The following is a 19713-nucleotide window of genomic DNA, read 5'->3' as shown; positions in this document are numbered from 1 at the left end:
TGAAGATTTTCCAAAAGTCTCTGGAGCCTAATTTCTGAGATAAGATCTGAGATATGAAATTTAGTGAACTGAGAATAATGAAACTTAACATCAGAAATCACATCAATTTCTTGTAATAATGTCCGTTTGTTCTCAAAAGAGTTATTCTTTTGAAAAAGATGAAAAAAATTACAATTAATTATAGCAGCTGCGCAAGAAGGTGAAAAGCATTGAATAGAATGAGACTTGACTTAAAACCAATTAGAAGAAATAAAAGCTTCCATTCCTGCCTGAATCCAGGAGGTTAATTAAGAAGTATCAGCTAAGAAAAAAAACATCAGCCCAAGGATCACCACAAAGAAAATCATGAAAAGAATCCCATATATATAGATAGACAGATAGAAATATGTATATACATATATAAAGACATATGTATATACATATATATACATACATACATACATATATATATATATATATATATATATATATATATATATATATATATATATATATATATATATATTTATATATATATATATATATATATATATATATATATATATATATATATATATATATATATATATATATATATATAGCGTCATCAGGTTTTGAAAAGATTTTCAAAAAGATTCAGGTTTCAATCAGGATTCGAAAGAAAAACAAGAACTGTTTTTTAAAACTTTAAATGAACATAACCCCTCTATAAAATATACTGTTGAACTTAAAAATGGAAGAAAACAACTTAACTTTTTAGATATATCTATTACCAATACAATGAACGGATTTTATGAACTTCTAATACACTGTAAGGATGCGATAACCAATGTTCAAATAAAACCAAACTCTAACATCAACCCAAGCATAATTACTGGCGTCTTTAAAAGTTTTCTTTGTAGAGCAAAACAAATCTGCTCCCAAAAACACCTCTCACAAGGAATTGATTTCCTCATAGATACATTTTTAGAAAACGGCTATAACAAAAGTAATCTTATTAAAATAACCAAAAACTATTTAGACAGCGTTTCAAAAAATACTACATCTAAACAATTAAATAAGCAGTTTGTTAAACTACCTTGGATACCTATTATTGGCCCTAAATCCCGAAGAGAATTTAAAAAGCAAAACATCAGAGTTATATTTATTTCACCTCCTAATTTAAATAACATACTATGCAACAACAAAACAAAACTACCACCAAACTCGAATCCGGGTGTTTACAAGCTTAAATGCTCATGCAGAAGTATATATATTGGTGAGACCAAAAAGAAAATCATTTCAAGAAGTGCAAAACACCAAAGAGCCTGTAAAAATCAAAAATGGTCAAGTTCAGGAGCCACAGAACATTCTAGAATATGTCGTGGTACTTTTGATTGGCTGAATCCTAAAACCTTGGCAGTCATTCCAGATTACAGGATAAGAAAAGTTAGAAAATCCCTGGAGATAAATAAAGCAAGAATTCGACACAAGATAGGTATTGGGCAAACTGTTCCAAATAGAGATGATGAGGATAATGTGAAAACAAAATCTTTAGGACCAATTTTGACAAAAATTTAACTGACGTCACTATTATATCATTTGATTGGTTTTTATATTTTACGCTTTTTAATGTCTTCTTTTTAAATGGTTGGTTTTATTTTGTTTTGTAGCATTTTTTTCATTACCATGACCATGCGGGTAAAACCACAAATGTCCACTTCTTAAAAATTTCAAGTTTTAGGTTTTTTTATGATATTGTAGTATTAATTTATAATTTATAATATTAATATAGTATTTTAATTTAAAAATTCATAACAAACAAACTATGGTATAAGGATCTATGGTTTATGTATTACAAAAAAAGGGCCTACCTAAAAACAATCGCTGTTGTCCAATGTTTACTGGGTAAAAAACACAGTTGTCCAAGTTATTTATAACTAAACCAATGATAATAAAAGGATAAGTCACATGACTAACTTTTCTCCTTAAAAAAATAATTTAGTTGATGTAAACAACATTATATTCACAGAAAAACATTTTAAAAAATTGCAGTTAAAATAGGAAAGAGAGAGTTTGCACAAGACCTAAGGTTATAGAGTTGTGTAACAGGAATACCATGTAACTGTGTTTATCTGAGTTGTTTTTGGAATAACAACAGAAGATGGCAGAATAAAAGTATCATTTTAACAATTTAAAAACAATGATGAGCAAAGTTTGGATATTTCTTAACTTATTTTTGTTATAGATGAACCAGAAAAATAACAGAACAATTTTAACTCCATAGTTATTTATATAAGTGCTCCCTGAACATTTTTAGAGATTTTATTCACAAACCAATCTGTGTGTGTATCTATATTTGATTTGAAAATAAAATTGTGTAAGGGGAATTAAAGAAATTAGCTATTATGACCGTACAGGTCATGGTAATTTTGTTCTTCACCCAATCATATCTAAACTTGTTCTTAATTTATTCTTTTTACATCAATGAATTTTAATAAGCCACAGAAAATCAATCAATTTAAATTTCTTGGCTTTTGGTTAAAAATTAGTTTACTATACTTTAAAACTATACTTAACTTCAATAATTTTTAACATAGATGACAGTTACATAACATTTCTCTCGCTGTTTTAGGAAACTTGAGGTTTTAACAAAAAAAAATTATAATTTTTTTTTTTTAACTCTTTTATTAAAATTTATTTAAAAAGCAAAGAGGAAACAGAAAACAAGTCACGGGTCTTAGTTATGTCATATAAGTTAGCTCTACCTGTTTGACTTTTTTATAGAAACTTTTCTGTAAAGAACTCTTAACAAAATGTTTCAATTAAGCTGTTTTAATAACAATTTTGGCAATTATTAAAATTATTAAAAAAAAATTTTAATAGTAGTTGTTTGTGCTGAAATTGATGCTAAATACACATGGAAAAAATCTAGATCGGTAATGAAAGTTTAAACGGTTTCCATTCCCAAATAAAGATAAACAGAAATATAAAAATACAAAGTAAAAATGGCTAATGTATCCATACAAAATAATAATTTCAAAGAGAAAGAATGTCAATATTTATGTGAGAAACAGAAAGAACTATTTTTTCTTATAAAAATTTTTTTTGTAAAAAAAAAATTACAAAAAATATTATATTTAACATAAAAAAGTATCAGAAGTACTTATAAAAGCAACTTGAATTATAACATTCATTATTGTATAGCTAGTAAATGATATGAAGATTATCCAAATTTAATTTTGGTTTTCAGGAAACGATCAATGTTCAGAGCATTTCTTAAATTCTGCAATTCTGTTGGAACTTTCAAAAATCAATCATAAGAGAAGTAAAAATTAAAACAAAATTATTGAAAACACTTATTACTAATGTCTTATGTACTCTATTTAAGAATTCAAACGTGACTAAATAGATAACAAATAAGAAACTTACTTTGTAAGATGTTTTTCTTTTGTAAAGGTTTGTTGCAAGTTTGGATTATAAACTTATTTTAAAAAATACTAAAAATAAATAATCAAAATAAAATAAACCTTTATTTTTTTTATTTAAAAACTGAATTATATGTAGTCAGTTTCAGTAATTAAACTACCCAATAATCATTTTAAACAATAGACACTTATGTAAAGGTAAGCAAGGTCATCTATCAACACAAAACATCACAACAATAACATCCAAAATTAACAAATAGCATAACATATTACAATAAACTCTCAAGCCTCCGAAGGGACCAAGAAATGAGCTTGTTAGAGTTATTGGGAATTATAATCTATAAATCAGCTGGTATTTTAAAGTTAGTTATTATGGGTTATTGAAAATTTGTTGTACATTTTTTAACTACTAACAGTATTCACATAGAAACACCTCATATATAACAGACATTTACACATTTATGACACGTAAACACTTATAAATTATAAACCCATATAACCTTATACAACACATATTAACACATAATAATAAGACAGATTACCATATCATAATGCACATTACCATATCATATAGCACATAAGAATACTTATCAAAAAGTATAAGTTAAGGACATTAACAAATGCAACATTATTTGTGTATTATTTATTCAATGACATACCTTATAATGCATGTTTATCAAATTTAGAAAACAAATAATTAAACGACTTGGTTCTGGAACATGCTACATAGAATTAATTGGTAATAACCAAGGCTTTTAGATTAGCACCAACTTTATAAAATATTTTACCCTGACTTTTATTTGTCATTGATTATCGTTAATAAAAGTGTCTTATTTAAATGATTTAATTTGAAAGCATTAAAATTAACGGTAAAAATTGAAAGACAACACAAAAATTTATAATCAAAATAGAAGTTTTCTTAAAAACTGTCTGTTTTACATTAATAAAAATTTTTAAACAAAAAAACTTATACTTGTTTTATTACATTGATTAAACTGGAAGAAGCATCTGTAGCTATATTGAAAAATAAAAATACAATCAGTTAAAAAAATACAACAAAGCAACCAATCAATGTAATAAGTCATAAGTGTTTCATCGTGACAGTACACTGCTTGGCTGGCAATGACAACATTCTTGATGTAAACTGAGCCAAGTCACAACACTTTGAAACCATAGAAATATATGATAATCACTTACTATAAACAGGTAACATAAAACACATAACACACATAGAAACACTTCATATATAATAGATATTTATAAACTTATGACACTTTCAGAATATAATCCATATAGCCTTAATACATATAAATAACACACATTACCACATCATATCACACATAAAAATATTTAAATATATAAATTAATAAAGATAAATGAATTAGGAACATTTACAAATACAACCTTATTTTTGTAATATTTTTTCAATGACGTACCTCATAATGAATATTTATCCACTTTAAAAAACAAGCGATCAAACAACTAGTTTTCTATATTATAAAAGCAAAGAGATTTTCTGTAATTTCTTTAATATAAGGTATTAAATGATCTTGTTCTTGAACATGCAACATAGAGTTGACCGTGTGAGACGCAAAGGTTCTAGAGATAAACACCAACTTTATCAAGAGTTTGACCTTTATTAAAAGTTTGACTTTTGAAAAAAGCATTGTTTTCTAGTTCTTAAAATAAAAATTACAGACTAATATACTTTAAATACAATTGACAAAGGACTTGAATTGTGTTATTATTAAAATGCATGAATTAAATAAATTAACTGACTTAAAAAGTTACTCTACTAGTTTAAAAATAGCATAAGGTTTATCTATTACTACAGAAGTCATAAAATTATTATCAAATGCAAAAGTTTTAGATCTTATTACTGATTAAGCAGGCATTGACTGATTATAATTGAGGTAATAAAGATTTAAGAGTACCTTATTGCGTTGTCAAAAAAATAAAGGGAAATATTTAAAGGCCAAGCGTGTTAAATCTTCTTTAAAAAACTCAGTGTCAAATGCATACAAATGAACAAAGGCAGCAGCAGTATTAAATTAAACATTAGTTATAAGCAATTCTTTCACCTACAAGTTTGTGAAAATAAGTAATTCTATTTAAAATCATATTTTCAAATATAATAAGGATTTTTTTATTAGGAGTTATTTAACTTCCCTAATATTATATATATATATATATATATATATATATATATATATATATATATATATATATATATATATATATATATATATATATATATACATCTATCTAGGCGATTATATCATTTCAGATATAATCGCCTAAAAACTATTGTTTTTAAGATGAAAATAAGAAAGACAATATTTTCAAGTTTTTTTAAAATAATTTTTTTAAACATGTTTTTTATGTAAATGAATTATTATTTTTGAAGTTTTTATATAATTTCGCTTCTTTTGAGTACCAGGTTGACTTTAGAAAAACTTTTTTTTTCGAAATATTAGAGATCTGTCAAATTTTTATGGGTCTTGAGGCACCCCTCAAAATATTTTTTATTCAAAAAAACTTTAAACCTAGTGTTTTTGTATTATATAGAACACATTTAGTTAAGTGCAGCAGACTATTTAAAAAAAAGTTGTTTTTGAACATCCCCTATATATATATATATATATATATATATATATATATATATATATATATATATATATATATATATATATATATATATATATATATATATATATATATATATATAGAACCCTTAGATGTTGTCCGAAAGTTTTTTCGATATTTTGTTGACAAAAAGTAAAAATTAAAATGCAAGACCGGAATTTTTTTTTTTTAATAATGATAGACTGCCTGCCCCAACCAAACCCTCAGTCGATGTAGCAGCACTCCCTTGCGGGTCAGGCTATTTGTCAGTCGATGTAGCAGCACTCCCTTGCGAGTCAGGCTATTTGTCAGTCGATGTAGCAGCACTCCCTTGCGAGTCAGGCTATTTGTCAGTCGATGTAGCAGCACTCCCTTGCGAGTCAGGCTATAAGATAGTCGATGTAGCAACACTCCGCGCATGATTTACAGTAAAAAAAATTAAAATAAAAACATTTTATTAAAAAAAATAAAAATAAAAACATTGTTTATATTGTTAAAAACATTCAAAATGTTATAAAAACATTCAGAATGTTTTTAAAAACATTCTGGTCAATTAAATTTGCGTTTTTGTGGTTTTTTTAAAAAACGATTAATTTGTAATTAAATTAATGGTTTTTACTTTCGTCCAACACGGAAATGTTGGACGAAAGTCAAAAGTAATTAAAAGTGACGTATGTGTTGGCGTAAGAATCACTTTTTTCCTTCCGCTCTTCCTAAAGCCAACAAACTATAGAACTATATATATATATATATATATATATATATATATATATATATATATATATATATATATATATATATATATATATATATATATATATATATATATATATACATATATATATATACATATATATATATATATATATATATATATATATACATATATATATATATATATATATATATATATATATATATATATATATATATATATATATATATATATATATATATATATATATATATCTTTATATAAGACATGTTTTTTATTTATAGTTTTTTTTTTTAGTATAATTAATGACACAAGTTTTGTCTTATGTTGTTTCGCTTATTTTGTTTTTTAATTTGGATCCCTAAATAGGACACTTGCTTATTTTGTGACCTAACAAAGTAAAAAATAGACTCAATAAGTTGTCTAATTCTGATGTTGCTAAAAATGTTACAAAATAAAAATGTATTGAATGCTTCACTTCAGCCCCATCAGAGAAAAACTAAAATGTTTTATCAGAGAAAAAGAGCTGCATGTCTTATAAAATAAAAAATCTTTAAAATATATACATATGTGTGTGTGTATGTGTGTGTGTGTATTTTAATGTGTATTTAGGTGTGCATGTAATGTCACATGATGATATATCATACTGAAAAGACACCATTAGTGCAAAACAATTTTTTTTATTATAGTTAGCTAAACAATACCATCCAGATACAAATAAAGACAAAACTGCATTAGAAAAGTTTCAAGAAATTCAACAAGCATATGAAGTAAGTATTTTTAAAATAAGTCAAAAACAGAATTTTGCTACTCAGCTATTCTCTTTCTATTTTTTATTTCTTTGCGATCAACTTATAGCTGATCAAATTATATTGAAACTTTTTTTTGATAATATAAAATTATCAAAAAAAAGTTTCAATGTCAAATTTTTTTTTTTTTTTTTTTTGTTACTATTAAATATCCAGTTTTCTGACTCTGACTAAAATAATTAAACACTCCAATCACTAAGTAATTTGAATAGCATTCCAGTTATTAAATAATTATTCACAAATTCCAACCATTAAATAATCCAACACAAATTTTGATCATCAAATAAAAAAATATTTATTTAATGATCAAAATTTACGTTTGGTCTTTAAACTTTATACAAGCTCCAATCATTAAATTTTGAAAAACAACATGAGATGAAACTTGAATTAAAACATTTCAATGATTGTTTTAAATGTTTTAAATGGTAAGTGTAAGCTGTGTAATTCTACACCTAATTGGAAAATCAAATCAATCATCTCTATCAAACGTGATTATTTTTAAAAAAATGTTAAAGTTTCATTGTACATTTGTGATAATATTGGTCTTGGTGTCTCATTGAATATTGATACCACTGTCAAAATGAGTTAACCTATGATGGTTAAAGGCATATATATCTATATTTTTAAGTATTTATCTATCTATATATGTGTGTAGGGCATGCAATACCAGTCTTTGCTTGAATAATAACTTTCGGTATTACTGGTATTTGTTTTATAAATATCAGTATTAAAACCTGATTTTTTAAAATACCTTTAGATAATAACCTTGTTTTGTTCACTTTTAGTTATATATCTATAAACTAATTTATATTTTATCCTAAATAAACTAGTTTTAGAAATTTTAATAAAACGTCAAATTATTTAATTTTCCTCCAAACATGGAAGCATAACAAATGTGGGCTTGTCTGAGTTAAAATCATGTAAGGCATCTTTAAATATTTAAATTGTTAGTTATGCTTACCACTCTAAATAGTTACAAGTACTTAGGGTTCTCCTATTACAAGAATGAATTTCAAGAAAATATAAATAATATACAAAATAAATTTCTAAAAAAAGGTTGGTGTTATGGTTGCTATACAAGTAATTTCTTTTTGAACATTATTAACAGTTTGTATAATTTCTTTAAGACATTATTTACGATTTGTATTATTCACTTTAGACATAACTAACAATTGCAAATAATTATATACAAATAATTCCCCAGGACATTATTTCCACACAAAGGAATACTGGTGAGATTGCTTATTAAGGTAAACAAAGAGTAGTATAACAACATATAGATAATATAGTTAATTGTAATATTTAATACAAATCTACAAATCTATATAGATTAAAGTTATATAATTAACATTGTTTTCTTTCAAATGACAATGATTGCAAACAGACATAACAAATATAAACAAAGTTACATTATATTTTAATAATAAAACTGATCAATCATTTCCTGCAATTATTTCTTTATTGGTTGCTAAGGATAACTGGTCATTCACACAAAATTTTGTTTGTCAACTGATCTTTGCAGCTGGCTACAAGCTTTAGGCTTTAGAAATATTCCTAATTCTTTAAAAGTACAAAGTGTTGAGTTCAGTGTAACATTAGACAAGTGGATGTCACTGAGGAATCCACTGTATATGATTGTTAATGTTCATCATATGGTAAGTTTTATAATCTTGACCATATTCAAGTGCATAGAAAATGCCTGCAGATAGATGTTTGAAAATTTTGAAGTCTAAATTGGCCCTGTTTATTTTAAATTTTAAAATTTAAAGGGCTGTGTTGCCAGCACTACTATTGGTAATCCCAAAATAACTGAGAAAAAAAATTCTGCTCCAATCAAAATTCAACAATCTACCTCGTTATCAAACAAATTCTTTGCGCACATATGGCCTTAAGCACAAGCAAACTATATGGCCCTAGGTACAAGTCTTAATAGCCTCTTGAAAAATGTCTATTAAAAAACGTGGATTGAGAGGAAACTTATGGAACATCGCATTTAGTACTTAAGTGACAAACAATATAGTATACAAGAACTTATAGAAAAACAAAATTTACTTTAGATCATTAAAAAGCTTTTCCCAATTATAACTTGCTGTAGCAACACTCTCTGAGAATCAAAATAGGATTAAAAAAATAAAAAAATTTATAACTAACCACCTGACTGTATATAATATATATAGTATTTTATTCCTCCATTATGACTAACCCCAACTTAAAGGTTATGTGCCCAGAAGCCAATACCAAAGTGTATTACTTGATGGAGAAAAAAAGTTTGAATAATAGGAAATAAAAGTATAAATACATTTAAAACATTTAAAAGAAGTTATCACTGGAACTCAAGAAGTTGAAGATGACAAAAATGAAAAAGTATTTACAGAATTAATTCAGTACCTATACAAACGACCACTTTCAAAAGTTATGAGAAATGACTGAGATAAAGGAAAAGAAGTGTTCTTGATCCAAGAGCACTATGCTGGATGTAGTAATCCCAGAATCATAACATTGTACAATCAGCTTACAAAACTTCAAAAATTTAGTTTAGAGTTAATTATTGGCTACATAATTCAGGCAGAGACATCAGCAACTGCGATAAGATCTGCAGATGAAATTGTAAGTGATACACTTTTGGTAGCAATAGTCTTAAAAGGACTACCTAATGAGTATAACTTTTTAATAGCGGTTATAACAAAATCATTTTATAACGGTTATATCAAAATCATTTTATAACAAACAATGTTAAGCAAGTTCAATTTAAACTTGGAAACTTTGAAGAAACTTTGAGAATTCAAGAACTTGGAGGTTGAACAAAGTATAAGCAGTGTTATGAAAAATAATGTGCACTTCAGGTCACAAGTCTACAGATTATTACAAAAACAAAGAAAAAAAAAATGTGGAGAATATAGTGAGGTCTTACCTCACCATATTCTATGATGGTACTGCTGAATGAAACTGGCAAACTTTATTTGATGTTGCCAGATGCATGTTTATTGAATCAAACTTACTGAAATTTCTATGGACATTGCCATAATGACTGCAACTTATGTTAGAAATTGATGTTATAGTAGTAGAATTAGGAATACTCCATATAGAATTATTACATAGTCAAACCTTTTTCAAATAATATTTCTCCGAAACAATATGCTATCCCTATAAAAATGCTAGTAAGAAGTTTGAACCATGTAGTAAAATTTATACTTTATTGAATATGACAAAGAAAGCCCTTCATATTTTGTATACTACCATGAAACAAGTTTTGTTCTAAAGCATAGATTAGTATAATTTACTAAAAATTTTAGACTTATATTATAAGTCTAAAATTTTTAGTCCAAGCCTGCATTAGGTGTTATAATAACACCTAATGCAGGCTTGGACAGGAAGGCGTGCAATTTCAAGTCTTTATATTACCACGCAAATAATATTTTGCTTTGATGATTTAACTACGTTTTTTAACAAATATGCTAAAGAAATTGGTTTTTAATTACCTTGAAAATAAATAACTTCAATACGTTTATCTTTACTAAGGTTTTATATTGACAAAACGCATTTAAATAAAGTAACTAAGTTGTATAATTTTTTATTTATATTATTTACTTATAAGATTCTTTTATAGGTAAAAATAAAAAAAGTAAAAATAAAAAAATAAAAAAAAATTAAATTTTATAAATGACGGCTTTAAACAGCGAAGGTTCCTTTAATAAACTTTATATAAGAATCATTTAAGTTTTTTTATTGAGAAGAAAAAATAAGACAAACTTTTTTGAACGCCGTTTGAATCACTTTGATCTTTACTCATTTTTATATTATTGAAGCACATTTAAATAAAGTAAAATCAGTAAAATAATTTTTTATAAAAACATTATTGAATAATATATATTTTTTTTTATTTATATTAGTATTTATTTTTTATTATAAATGTTTTTAAATAAAAAAAAATTAAATCAATTTTTTAAATAAACGATTTAATAATATTTTCTTTTATGCTTTTGTGAATCTTTTTTTAAACTTTTAAATGTGCGTGTTTATTAAACAAGCATCAGTTGTAAGTTGTTACTTTACTTAAAAAGGGTTTCGCATAATATTACATGAAAAAACATTAATAAAGATAAACGATTCAAAGTTATTTATTCCAAACGTAGTTTAGATAATCTTATCGTTATAGCTCATTATTTATTTTAGTTAAGTAATTTTATTTTTGCTACTTTTGTTTTAGTTAAGTTTTTTTTTTTTAGTTTTTTTTTTTTACAAAGACTCATTTGCTTCTTTAACGACAAGTTTTTTTTGTAAGTTTCTTTGTGGTTAAACTAAGATAATTTTTTTTTAAATGTATACAAATTTTAAAAACATATTAACAGTCGTGGTCAAGTAAAATCAAATAGTATTTGCGTGGTCATATTATGACATGAAATTGCACGCCTTCCCGGCCAAGTCTGCTAATGATATTGATGAAGATGAAATTGAAAACTTATCTCAAGAAAATCAGCATCAACAAACTAAGCTACAACACATACAACCTATAAAAAATTGTAGATTTTTAATAGGTTGTATGTTTTGTAACTTAGTTGAATCTTTAAATGATTACATAATTAATAACTCTGAAAGCAGCGATTAGATTGTATTGACTACTGTTATCTTGTAAAACTTCTTATAGTAATACCACCCAAAATGAAGAAGCCTGTAAATGGAGGAAAGCGATGGATAAGGAAATAAAATCATTAAATGAAAATCTTACAAACACTCGTACTGCTGTTCCAAATGGTAAAAATCTAATAGGAATTAGATAAGTTTACTCAATGAAAGGTGAACCTGATTGTCCAATAAAGCTTGATATATAGCAAAAGGTTATATTCAAATTGAAGGAATAGATTATTCTGAAAGATTTTCACCCACCGCTACAATCAATAAAGATAATTATGAATATCTTTGTACATCTATTGTACATGTACATGTACATCTATTGAAGTATATATGGATGCTCAAGTAATAATTGGAACTAATGAATAATATTAAAAATGAAACAATCATACAAACATCTAAAACAATCTACACATGAGTATTTAAAAAATAAATAATGGAAACATTAAATGCTGTTCATGCAGTAATTCAACATTTTCTGAAAACCTTTTCAGATATGTTTTATCAAGAATGAAATGCTACTAAATTGTAATATAAAAATTTCTAAAAATTATTCATTAAAAGTATTTTTGATTCTTATGATTAAAAAATATTTTAGGCCCCAAGAGCTCTAAAAAGTCTTAATTGTTATCATCACTATTGTCAGGTTGTGACATTTCACACTAAGATATTTGATACCAATAATTATTTCTAGGAAACAACCAGAAATTAACAGAAATAAGAACTCTATGTAGTAAAAATTTTAGCTAAAGTTAGTTTGTTTTTGTCATGCTGTTATGTCACAATGGACATTTTCAGACTGGAACTGCAAATAAGGTTGTATTAGCTTTAATGAACAAGATTAATGTAAAAAACCCTCTTTTTTTTTTGACAATTTATACACTTTGCTCAAAACTAAAGTTATTTTAAAAACTAAAGGTATTTTAACACAGGCATTTGGAGGATGAATGCTCGGCTATCCTTGATGCTCATTTTTTGGGAAACATTGAAAAGTTGTGTACATTGTGATGTATGTAACACACAAATTAATTACTAAAAATTAATTTTATGTGTTTTGTTATTTAAAAAATACGAGTTAAATAATGTTGCTTTTTATTTATTTTGGTGAATATCTGTTGTTATCATAAAGACTTTTATTACAGTGTGATAATAGAAATATTCATCAATCTTTTTTATCATTATTGTTTATTATTTATTTTATGCTATGTGTTTATACATCAGTTTTATTTTTTGCTTTAACCTTTTTTAGTATTAAAAATTAACTTTTTGATCTTTTTACCTTTTTATTTGATTTATATTTATGCAACACAAACATTCATAACAGCAACATTCTTATGTTTGTATTATATATTTGTACATATTTGATTCTGAAGTTGCTTACCTGTAAAAGTATTAAAAAATAAATATGATTTTTGATTCAATTTGCAGTTCTATTTTTCATTCATCAAATGAATGTTGCTCATTTAATTTTAAAGGTTTTAAGTGATGAATCTAAACGATCTGCCTATGATCAATTTGGTCAAACAGATTTTGCTGGTGCTAGTAAGTTTTGTTTTATTTTTTTGGTTTTTTTTTTTCATATTTTTTTGTTCTTCAAGGTTTATGATCATTTTTCAAGGTTTCATTTTTTTTATGTGCTATTTAACTACCGTTAGAAGGTGGAGGAGGTGGCTACCAAAATCCATTTCAAGATGCAAATATTGATGAAATTTTTAAGCAGTTTTTTGGCGGAAATAAAGCTAGTGGTTTTTCTTCTTCATTTGGCTTTGAAGATGCTAGATCGACACAAGTATAAATTATTTTAAATTTTTTTAGTTATATTAATTTTAATTACTTTAAATTAATTTAAAGATAGTAAGGTGTTTCTTTAATTCTTTCTACTTAAACATTTAGAAATTAATTTTTTAGCAATATGTTATGAACTTGTCATTTATGGAATCTGTTAAAGGAGTCAATAAAGATATTAGAGTACAAATACAAAATCTATGTAATAGATGCAATGGAAAAAAAGCTGAACCTGGGTCTACTGCTCAAAAATGTCCAAAATGTAATGGATCAGGCGAAGTAATTATAAATTTAATTTAGTTGTAAAAAATATATAAAACTGTAAGAAAAATATATATAATACTAAGAGAATCTTTAATTTTCTTAGGAAGTTTTATCAAATGGTTTTTTTAATATGAGATCAACTTGTCGTCGTTGCCAAGGTCAAGGTTCAATTGTAAATAACCCATGTCGCAAATGTACTGGAAAAGGCACTGTACTTGAAGACAAAGTTATTACTGTTCCTGTGCCAGCTGGTTTGTACAAGTTTTCACTGTTATATACTATTGAAATAATTGTTTCTTTTACAAATTGTTTTTTTACAAATTAAAAAAGTAAAACTATTTTGAATTTAAATTTTTAGGTATTGAAGATGGACAAACAGTCAGAGTACCTGTTTCTCATGGTGAACTTTTTGTTACTTTTAAGGTAAAAAAGTCTTTCATGAGTATTAAGATTTTATTTAAGCATAATATAATTATAAATTTTGTTTTATTTTTATAAATTATTTCTATATACCATAATACAGTTTAAAAGACAGTATCTACAAAATAAAATTTCTTTTAGGTTGCAAAAAGCAAAATATTTGAGCGTGTGGGCACTGATGTTTACTCTGATTTGTCTGTTCATTTCACTCAAGCCATTCTTGGAGGAACTCAAGTTGTGCCTGGTATACATGGTGATATTGAGATAACAGTAAATCTTATTTTGTTTGATTATTATGAGATAAAATTTAAATTTGATAAAATTTTTGCTTTATAGTTTTTTTTTATAAATTTTCTATCAATTATTCTTTATACTGCTTCTTTTTTTTTTTTTTTTTTTTTGCTTAAAAATTAACCATTAAAATATTTCTTGAAATTGTTACTTGGTAAATTTGAATCATAATTCTATTTTTGAGTGCAACTTTTTTAATTTTTGAAATTTTTTGTCAACTACAGCTTAATATTTTATTAATTTGTGATTTGTGTTTTGTAATTTTTGTTTTGTGGTTTGTTTTGTGATTTGTATTTAGCAAATAAAATTTTATTAAATTGTTGACATATTGATCATAAACACATTGCATAACCTTGTACAAGCCATGATTTCTTTCAATGAAAGTTGTTTTAGTACACATTGTACTTTTTTTCTTCTTTTAACAATTTCACTCACAACACACCTAACCAGCTTACTTTTTGGTTGATACAACAAGAGATGATAAATGACTTTTTTTCGAGATTAGAGAATATAGTTGTATTTAATATCATTAATACAGATAAGAGCTAACAGCTGAAACCTTGAGTTACACACAAAGTTACTGTATATGAGGGAAAAGTGTTTTCATCAAGGAGTTCGAAAGAAATGATTTAACGGTTTTTAAAACTTTCATATGATGTATCATATAAAATAAACTTATGGAAAAGACCAACATGCCACACTTTATTAAAAGCTTTTAATATGTTAAGAACAATAGCTTTTGTCTTATCTCTTTTTTTATCGCCATATTCAGTTGAACCAAAAAACTGGTTTTTGGTTCAACTGAATATGGCGATAAAATATATAGCAAAAAAATGTGTCAAGTTTAAGTGCCTAATTTTTTCAAATAAATATTTAACATTTAATCAGATTAAAACTCAATATAATTTGGGGAGGGGGACAAAAACCTCAGGGTTTTATTGTTCCTATGTACCAATCATTCCTTTTTTTGAAAAACATCCTTATCTGACATAAATGTTAACATATAATTGTTTTTACACCACGTTTGGAAGTTAACAATCTCAAATGCCAATAAATGCTGCATCCATCCCTGCTTAATCTGTAGTGAAGTTTGATGAATTGAATTATTAAATTGAGTTTTTTGTTTAATTGTACAAATAATCTGGAAACTCAATTAAAGAGAGTTAAATTACTGTATAAGTCCAGGTTTCATTTTGCCAAGATCTTTGGTTATGTTTCCTAGTTACAAGATTAAAGTTGTACATACACAACTGACTTTTACCAAGATGGAGAAGTGCCTTTTTTGATTGTATAAATTATCCATTTCTGTCTATAATAGATTAAAAATATATATAATTTTTATTTACCTGTATGGCTTTACCAATTGGTCCCTAAAAAACTTCTGTTGGATATTAAACCATCAAACTGTTGAAATATATGCCTTAATTTATTAAGTAAATGTTAAATTTATTTGTGTACAGAAGATAAATAAACAATTATGGTGGACTTACTAGCGCTTTTTTCTAGTTTTTTATTACTCTTTCTTTAGAACCTGTGCATACATTGGTACTATCACAAACAATACTAGTATATTGAACAATATGCAATCTGCAATGTCTTTAAATTTACTAGATTTTGGTGAAGCATGTGATAAGTATTTATTTTCAGGTTCAGCAACCATCACATGTACTCTTCTTTTTTAGTACTTGAATATATCTTATCTGTTTTTTTTTCTCCCTGATTAATGTATGACCATTTCTGCCATCAAACTACAACGAAATAATATTATCAGTAAATGTGTTATCATTTTCTTGAAGCTGTTTTCTCAACTTTGTTCTCTCTCTTACTTTACATATTCTACATTAATCACAATACCAGAATTCACCAATACTGCTTTGGTAAGAGAGGCTTCATTATAATTTGAAATGCCTACTTTTCAGCCTCTCTTTCTAGATTTGCTAAGAATACTCTCATCTGTTCACCACCTTCTAAACTTGAACTGTTTTTATTTGCTTCGCTTTACTTGATCTTTTCCAAAACTAGCGCCATCTCTGAATTCAATATTCGATTGTCATTCTCAGTTTCATGGTCACACAATTATTCCATGAATTGCATAATTGTTCTATGAATTCATCTGAATTGCCTGCTTTTGTTATTTATTGAACTTTTTTGTTTTTCATCAATTTCTCTATTATTTAAAGCCATCTCCCTTTTCAGCTCTCTAACATTCCTAATAACTTTAACATTGACTTCGTCATATTGCATTATATGTACGTTCTTTTTTGTAGTATTGTGTTTGATTTGGTTAGCCTAAACAAACCTTTTTATTTATTATGACAGTGAGCCAGTAATAAACTTTTTAGAATAAAAAGGAAATGTTCAATAGTTCCAAAAAATCATTTTTAGTTATATCAATAACTGTTGCATTCTTTGCATTTGGCAAAGAATTTTTAGTTTTTTTACAAATTACATTCACTTATATAAAGACACAATACTACAGTTTTCTTTGTAAATATTTATGATAAAAGTTGTTTTCACCCCAGCCTAATAATATATAAATATATATATATATATATATATATATATATATATATATATATATATATATATATATATATATATATATATATATATATATATATATATATATATATATTTGAAAGTTAGCCCATATATATATATATATATATATATATATATATATATATATATATATATATATATATATATATATATATATATATATATACATATATATATATATATATATAAAAAACCAAAGGTAACTTTAAGTTATTCTTTTTTGTGTGTTTGTTTTGATTTGGTTTTATAAATGTGAAAGTTAATGACAATTTATCAATGCTGGCATTGATTTCTACCAAAAATAAATAGATTAGAACAGGGTCAAGTAATAAAACTCATTTTATAAATAGGATAAGTCAATTAAACTTTAAATTGCTGTGGCGTACTGTTTTTTTTCTCCTGCAGTTTCTAAGTAACTTTTGCTTAAGTGTGCATTCTACAAATTTTTGAAGATATCTTGCTAAAAATTACAATCATTGCAACCTCGGAACAAAAATAAGGGAGATAAAATCTAATTGATGCATCACCTCATATAATGAATATAGGTGTAATTAAAAATATGATATTGGTTCATAAAACTTTAAGACATTTTGCTGAGAAACTGCTTTGCTCGATGTATACCTTTATTCTTGGTATTCTATGTCTTAGACTCTTCAGATGATTTTGATCAATGGCTACACATTAATTGAATCATTTTTCATTAAATGTTTTCTGAAAAAGCTTAAAAATTTTTGAAAATTTACAAGAAAATATGGCTGCAAAAAAATTAAAACCTGTTTCATTGTTTTTTGTACATATAAAATTTCTTTTACACATTTAGAAGTCACAAAAGAAAAAGTTTTTTAATTATTAATACTTTATTTATACTTTGTTTTTAAATTTACTTAACTGCGTGTACTAAAAAAATTGAAATTAAAGGTTTTGGACATGTGACCCACTGTGTGTAACACTAAACGTATGGTTTTTAGCATGCCAGCATCCTTTTGAATATAATAGATTTTCAAAATGCTAATACTAGACGCGCAGTGCACTTAATAAACTGTTGTTTTTTTATGGGTACAGAACGTTCGCTGGATGTCTTAAGGTCTCTACGCACTTGTGACATCCAAAAGACTTGGTATAGACGTTTCATTGGCGTCTGTGCCCGCTATGAAATATACATTCAACATTGTTTTATTTTTTAATAGCTTCTTCCTGGCACACAATCACACCAACAAATGCGTCTTATTGGTAAAGGAATACCGCGTTTAAATGGTCATGGAAATGGCGATCATTATTTACAAATCAAAATACATTTACCCAAGTGAGTACTTTCTATTTTTATTTATTTTAAAATTTATTTTTTGGGAACTTTTTAGCTTCTAAATTTTTTTTCAGATATCTCACTGAAGAGCAAAAAAAGTTAATTGTTAAATTTGCGGAGATGGATGACACCATCCAAGGAAGTGTTCGTGGTGTTGACAGGGGGAAAAGTATTTATAATTTTTAATTGCATCGTCTATTTTCATCTATCCTTATATTTTTTTATCTTATTTGAAAACATTTATTGCAAATAAATATTTTTTGCGTGTCAATGATTTTTTTACTCATAAACTTCTTTTGTTAATGAGGATTTAACTGTGCATGTATTAAGTTCTTTTTTTTCTTTTCAAAGGTAAACATAAACCACATGAAGAAAATACTTCAAAGGGTAACGAAGGTCAAAATGCATCATTCACAGAAGAAACCAGTTCAAAGAAAAAGGAGGAAAATGAAGGTACTGAGGATTCAGAGAAATTAATATTTAATATGGACCCAGAACAGGCGAGGATGGTTATGATCCTTGCTGGGCTAACTTTCATATGCCTATTAACTTATATGCTATCTAGTGATCTTGAATAATAGATGATTGAGTAAGAGAGAAATATTAAGAAAGGAATATGGTGTTTAGAAGAAATCTTCTGTTTTAGAGCTGAACGTCAATGATAAAGACAAAAAGATCAAAAGTCGTGTCTAGTTAAAACGAGTTTGCAGCCCTCGATTCCGAAAGAAAAAACTTTTCGATAACAAAGTTTAGCGATTCTAAATTTCTGGTCTAATATATATATATATATATATATATATATATATATATATATATATATATATATATATATATATATATATATATATATATATCCCATGTCATGGTAAGAATGAAATATAGTTAAAATTGTTCGATTTGCCTATAAATGATTAAATAGAGGAT

General features: G+C 25.7%; 1 protein-coding gene across 2 annotated transcripts in view; it reads left to right on the top strand.

Annotated features, from left to right (window-relative positions):
* LOC100211135 (dnaJ homolog subfamily A member 3, mitochondrial) overlaps positions 1-19507 on the top strand; it is a 41097-nt gene extending 21590 nt beyond the window's left edge. Inside the window, exons 4-14 of one of the 2 annotated variants that reach the window (XM_065813790.1) lie at positions 7416-7496; positions 13640-13706; positions 13820-13953; positions 14073-14228; positions 14317-14464; positions 14572-14636; positions 14775-14903; positions 18674-18789; positions 18864-18958; positions 19141-19242; positions 19436-19507. In XM_065813790.1, the coding sequence (XP_065669862.1) occupies positions 7416-7496; positions 13640-13706; positions 13820-13953; positions 14073-14228; positions 14317-14464; positions 14572-14636; positions 14775-14903; positions 18674-18789; positions 18864-18958; positions 19141-19242; positions 19436-19482 (1140 nt within the window). In that variant the 3' untranslated portion in view covers positions 19483-19507. Of the gene's footprint in view, positions 1-7415; positions 7497-13639; positions 13707-13819; positions 13954-14072; positions 14229-14316; positions 14465-14571; positions 14637-14774; positions 14904-18673; positions 18790-18863; positions 18959-19140 lie in introns of both variants that reach the window. The other variant, XM_065813789.1, reaches the window with a different exon arrangement.
* Positions 19508-19713: the final 206 nt, after the last annotated feature.

Source organism: Hydra vulgaris, chromosome 12 (genome assembly GCF_038396675.1).
Source record: "Hydra vulgaris chromosome 12, alternate assembly HydraT2T_AEP".
In the NCBI taxonomy this organism is placed as follows: domain Eukaryota; kingdom Metazoa; phylum Cnidaria; class Hydrozoa; order Anthoathecata; family Hydridae; genus Hydra; species Hydra vulgaris.
The sequence above is the reverse complement of the archived record's forward strand: the minus strand, read 5'-3'. Positions and strand labels throughout refer to the sequence as shown.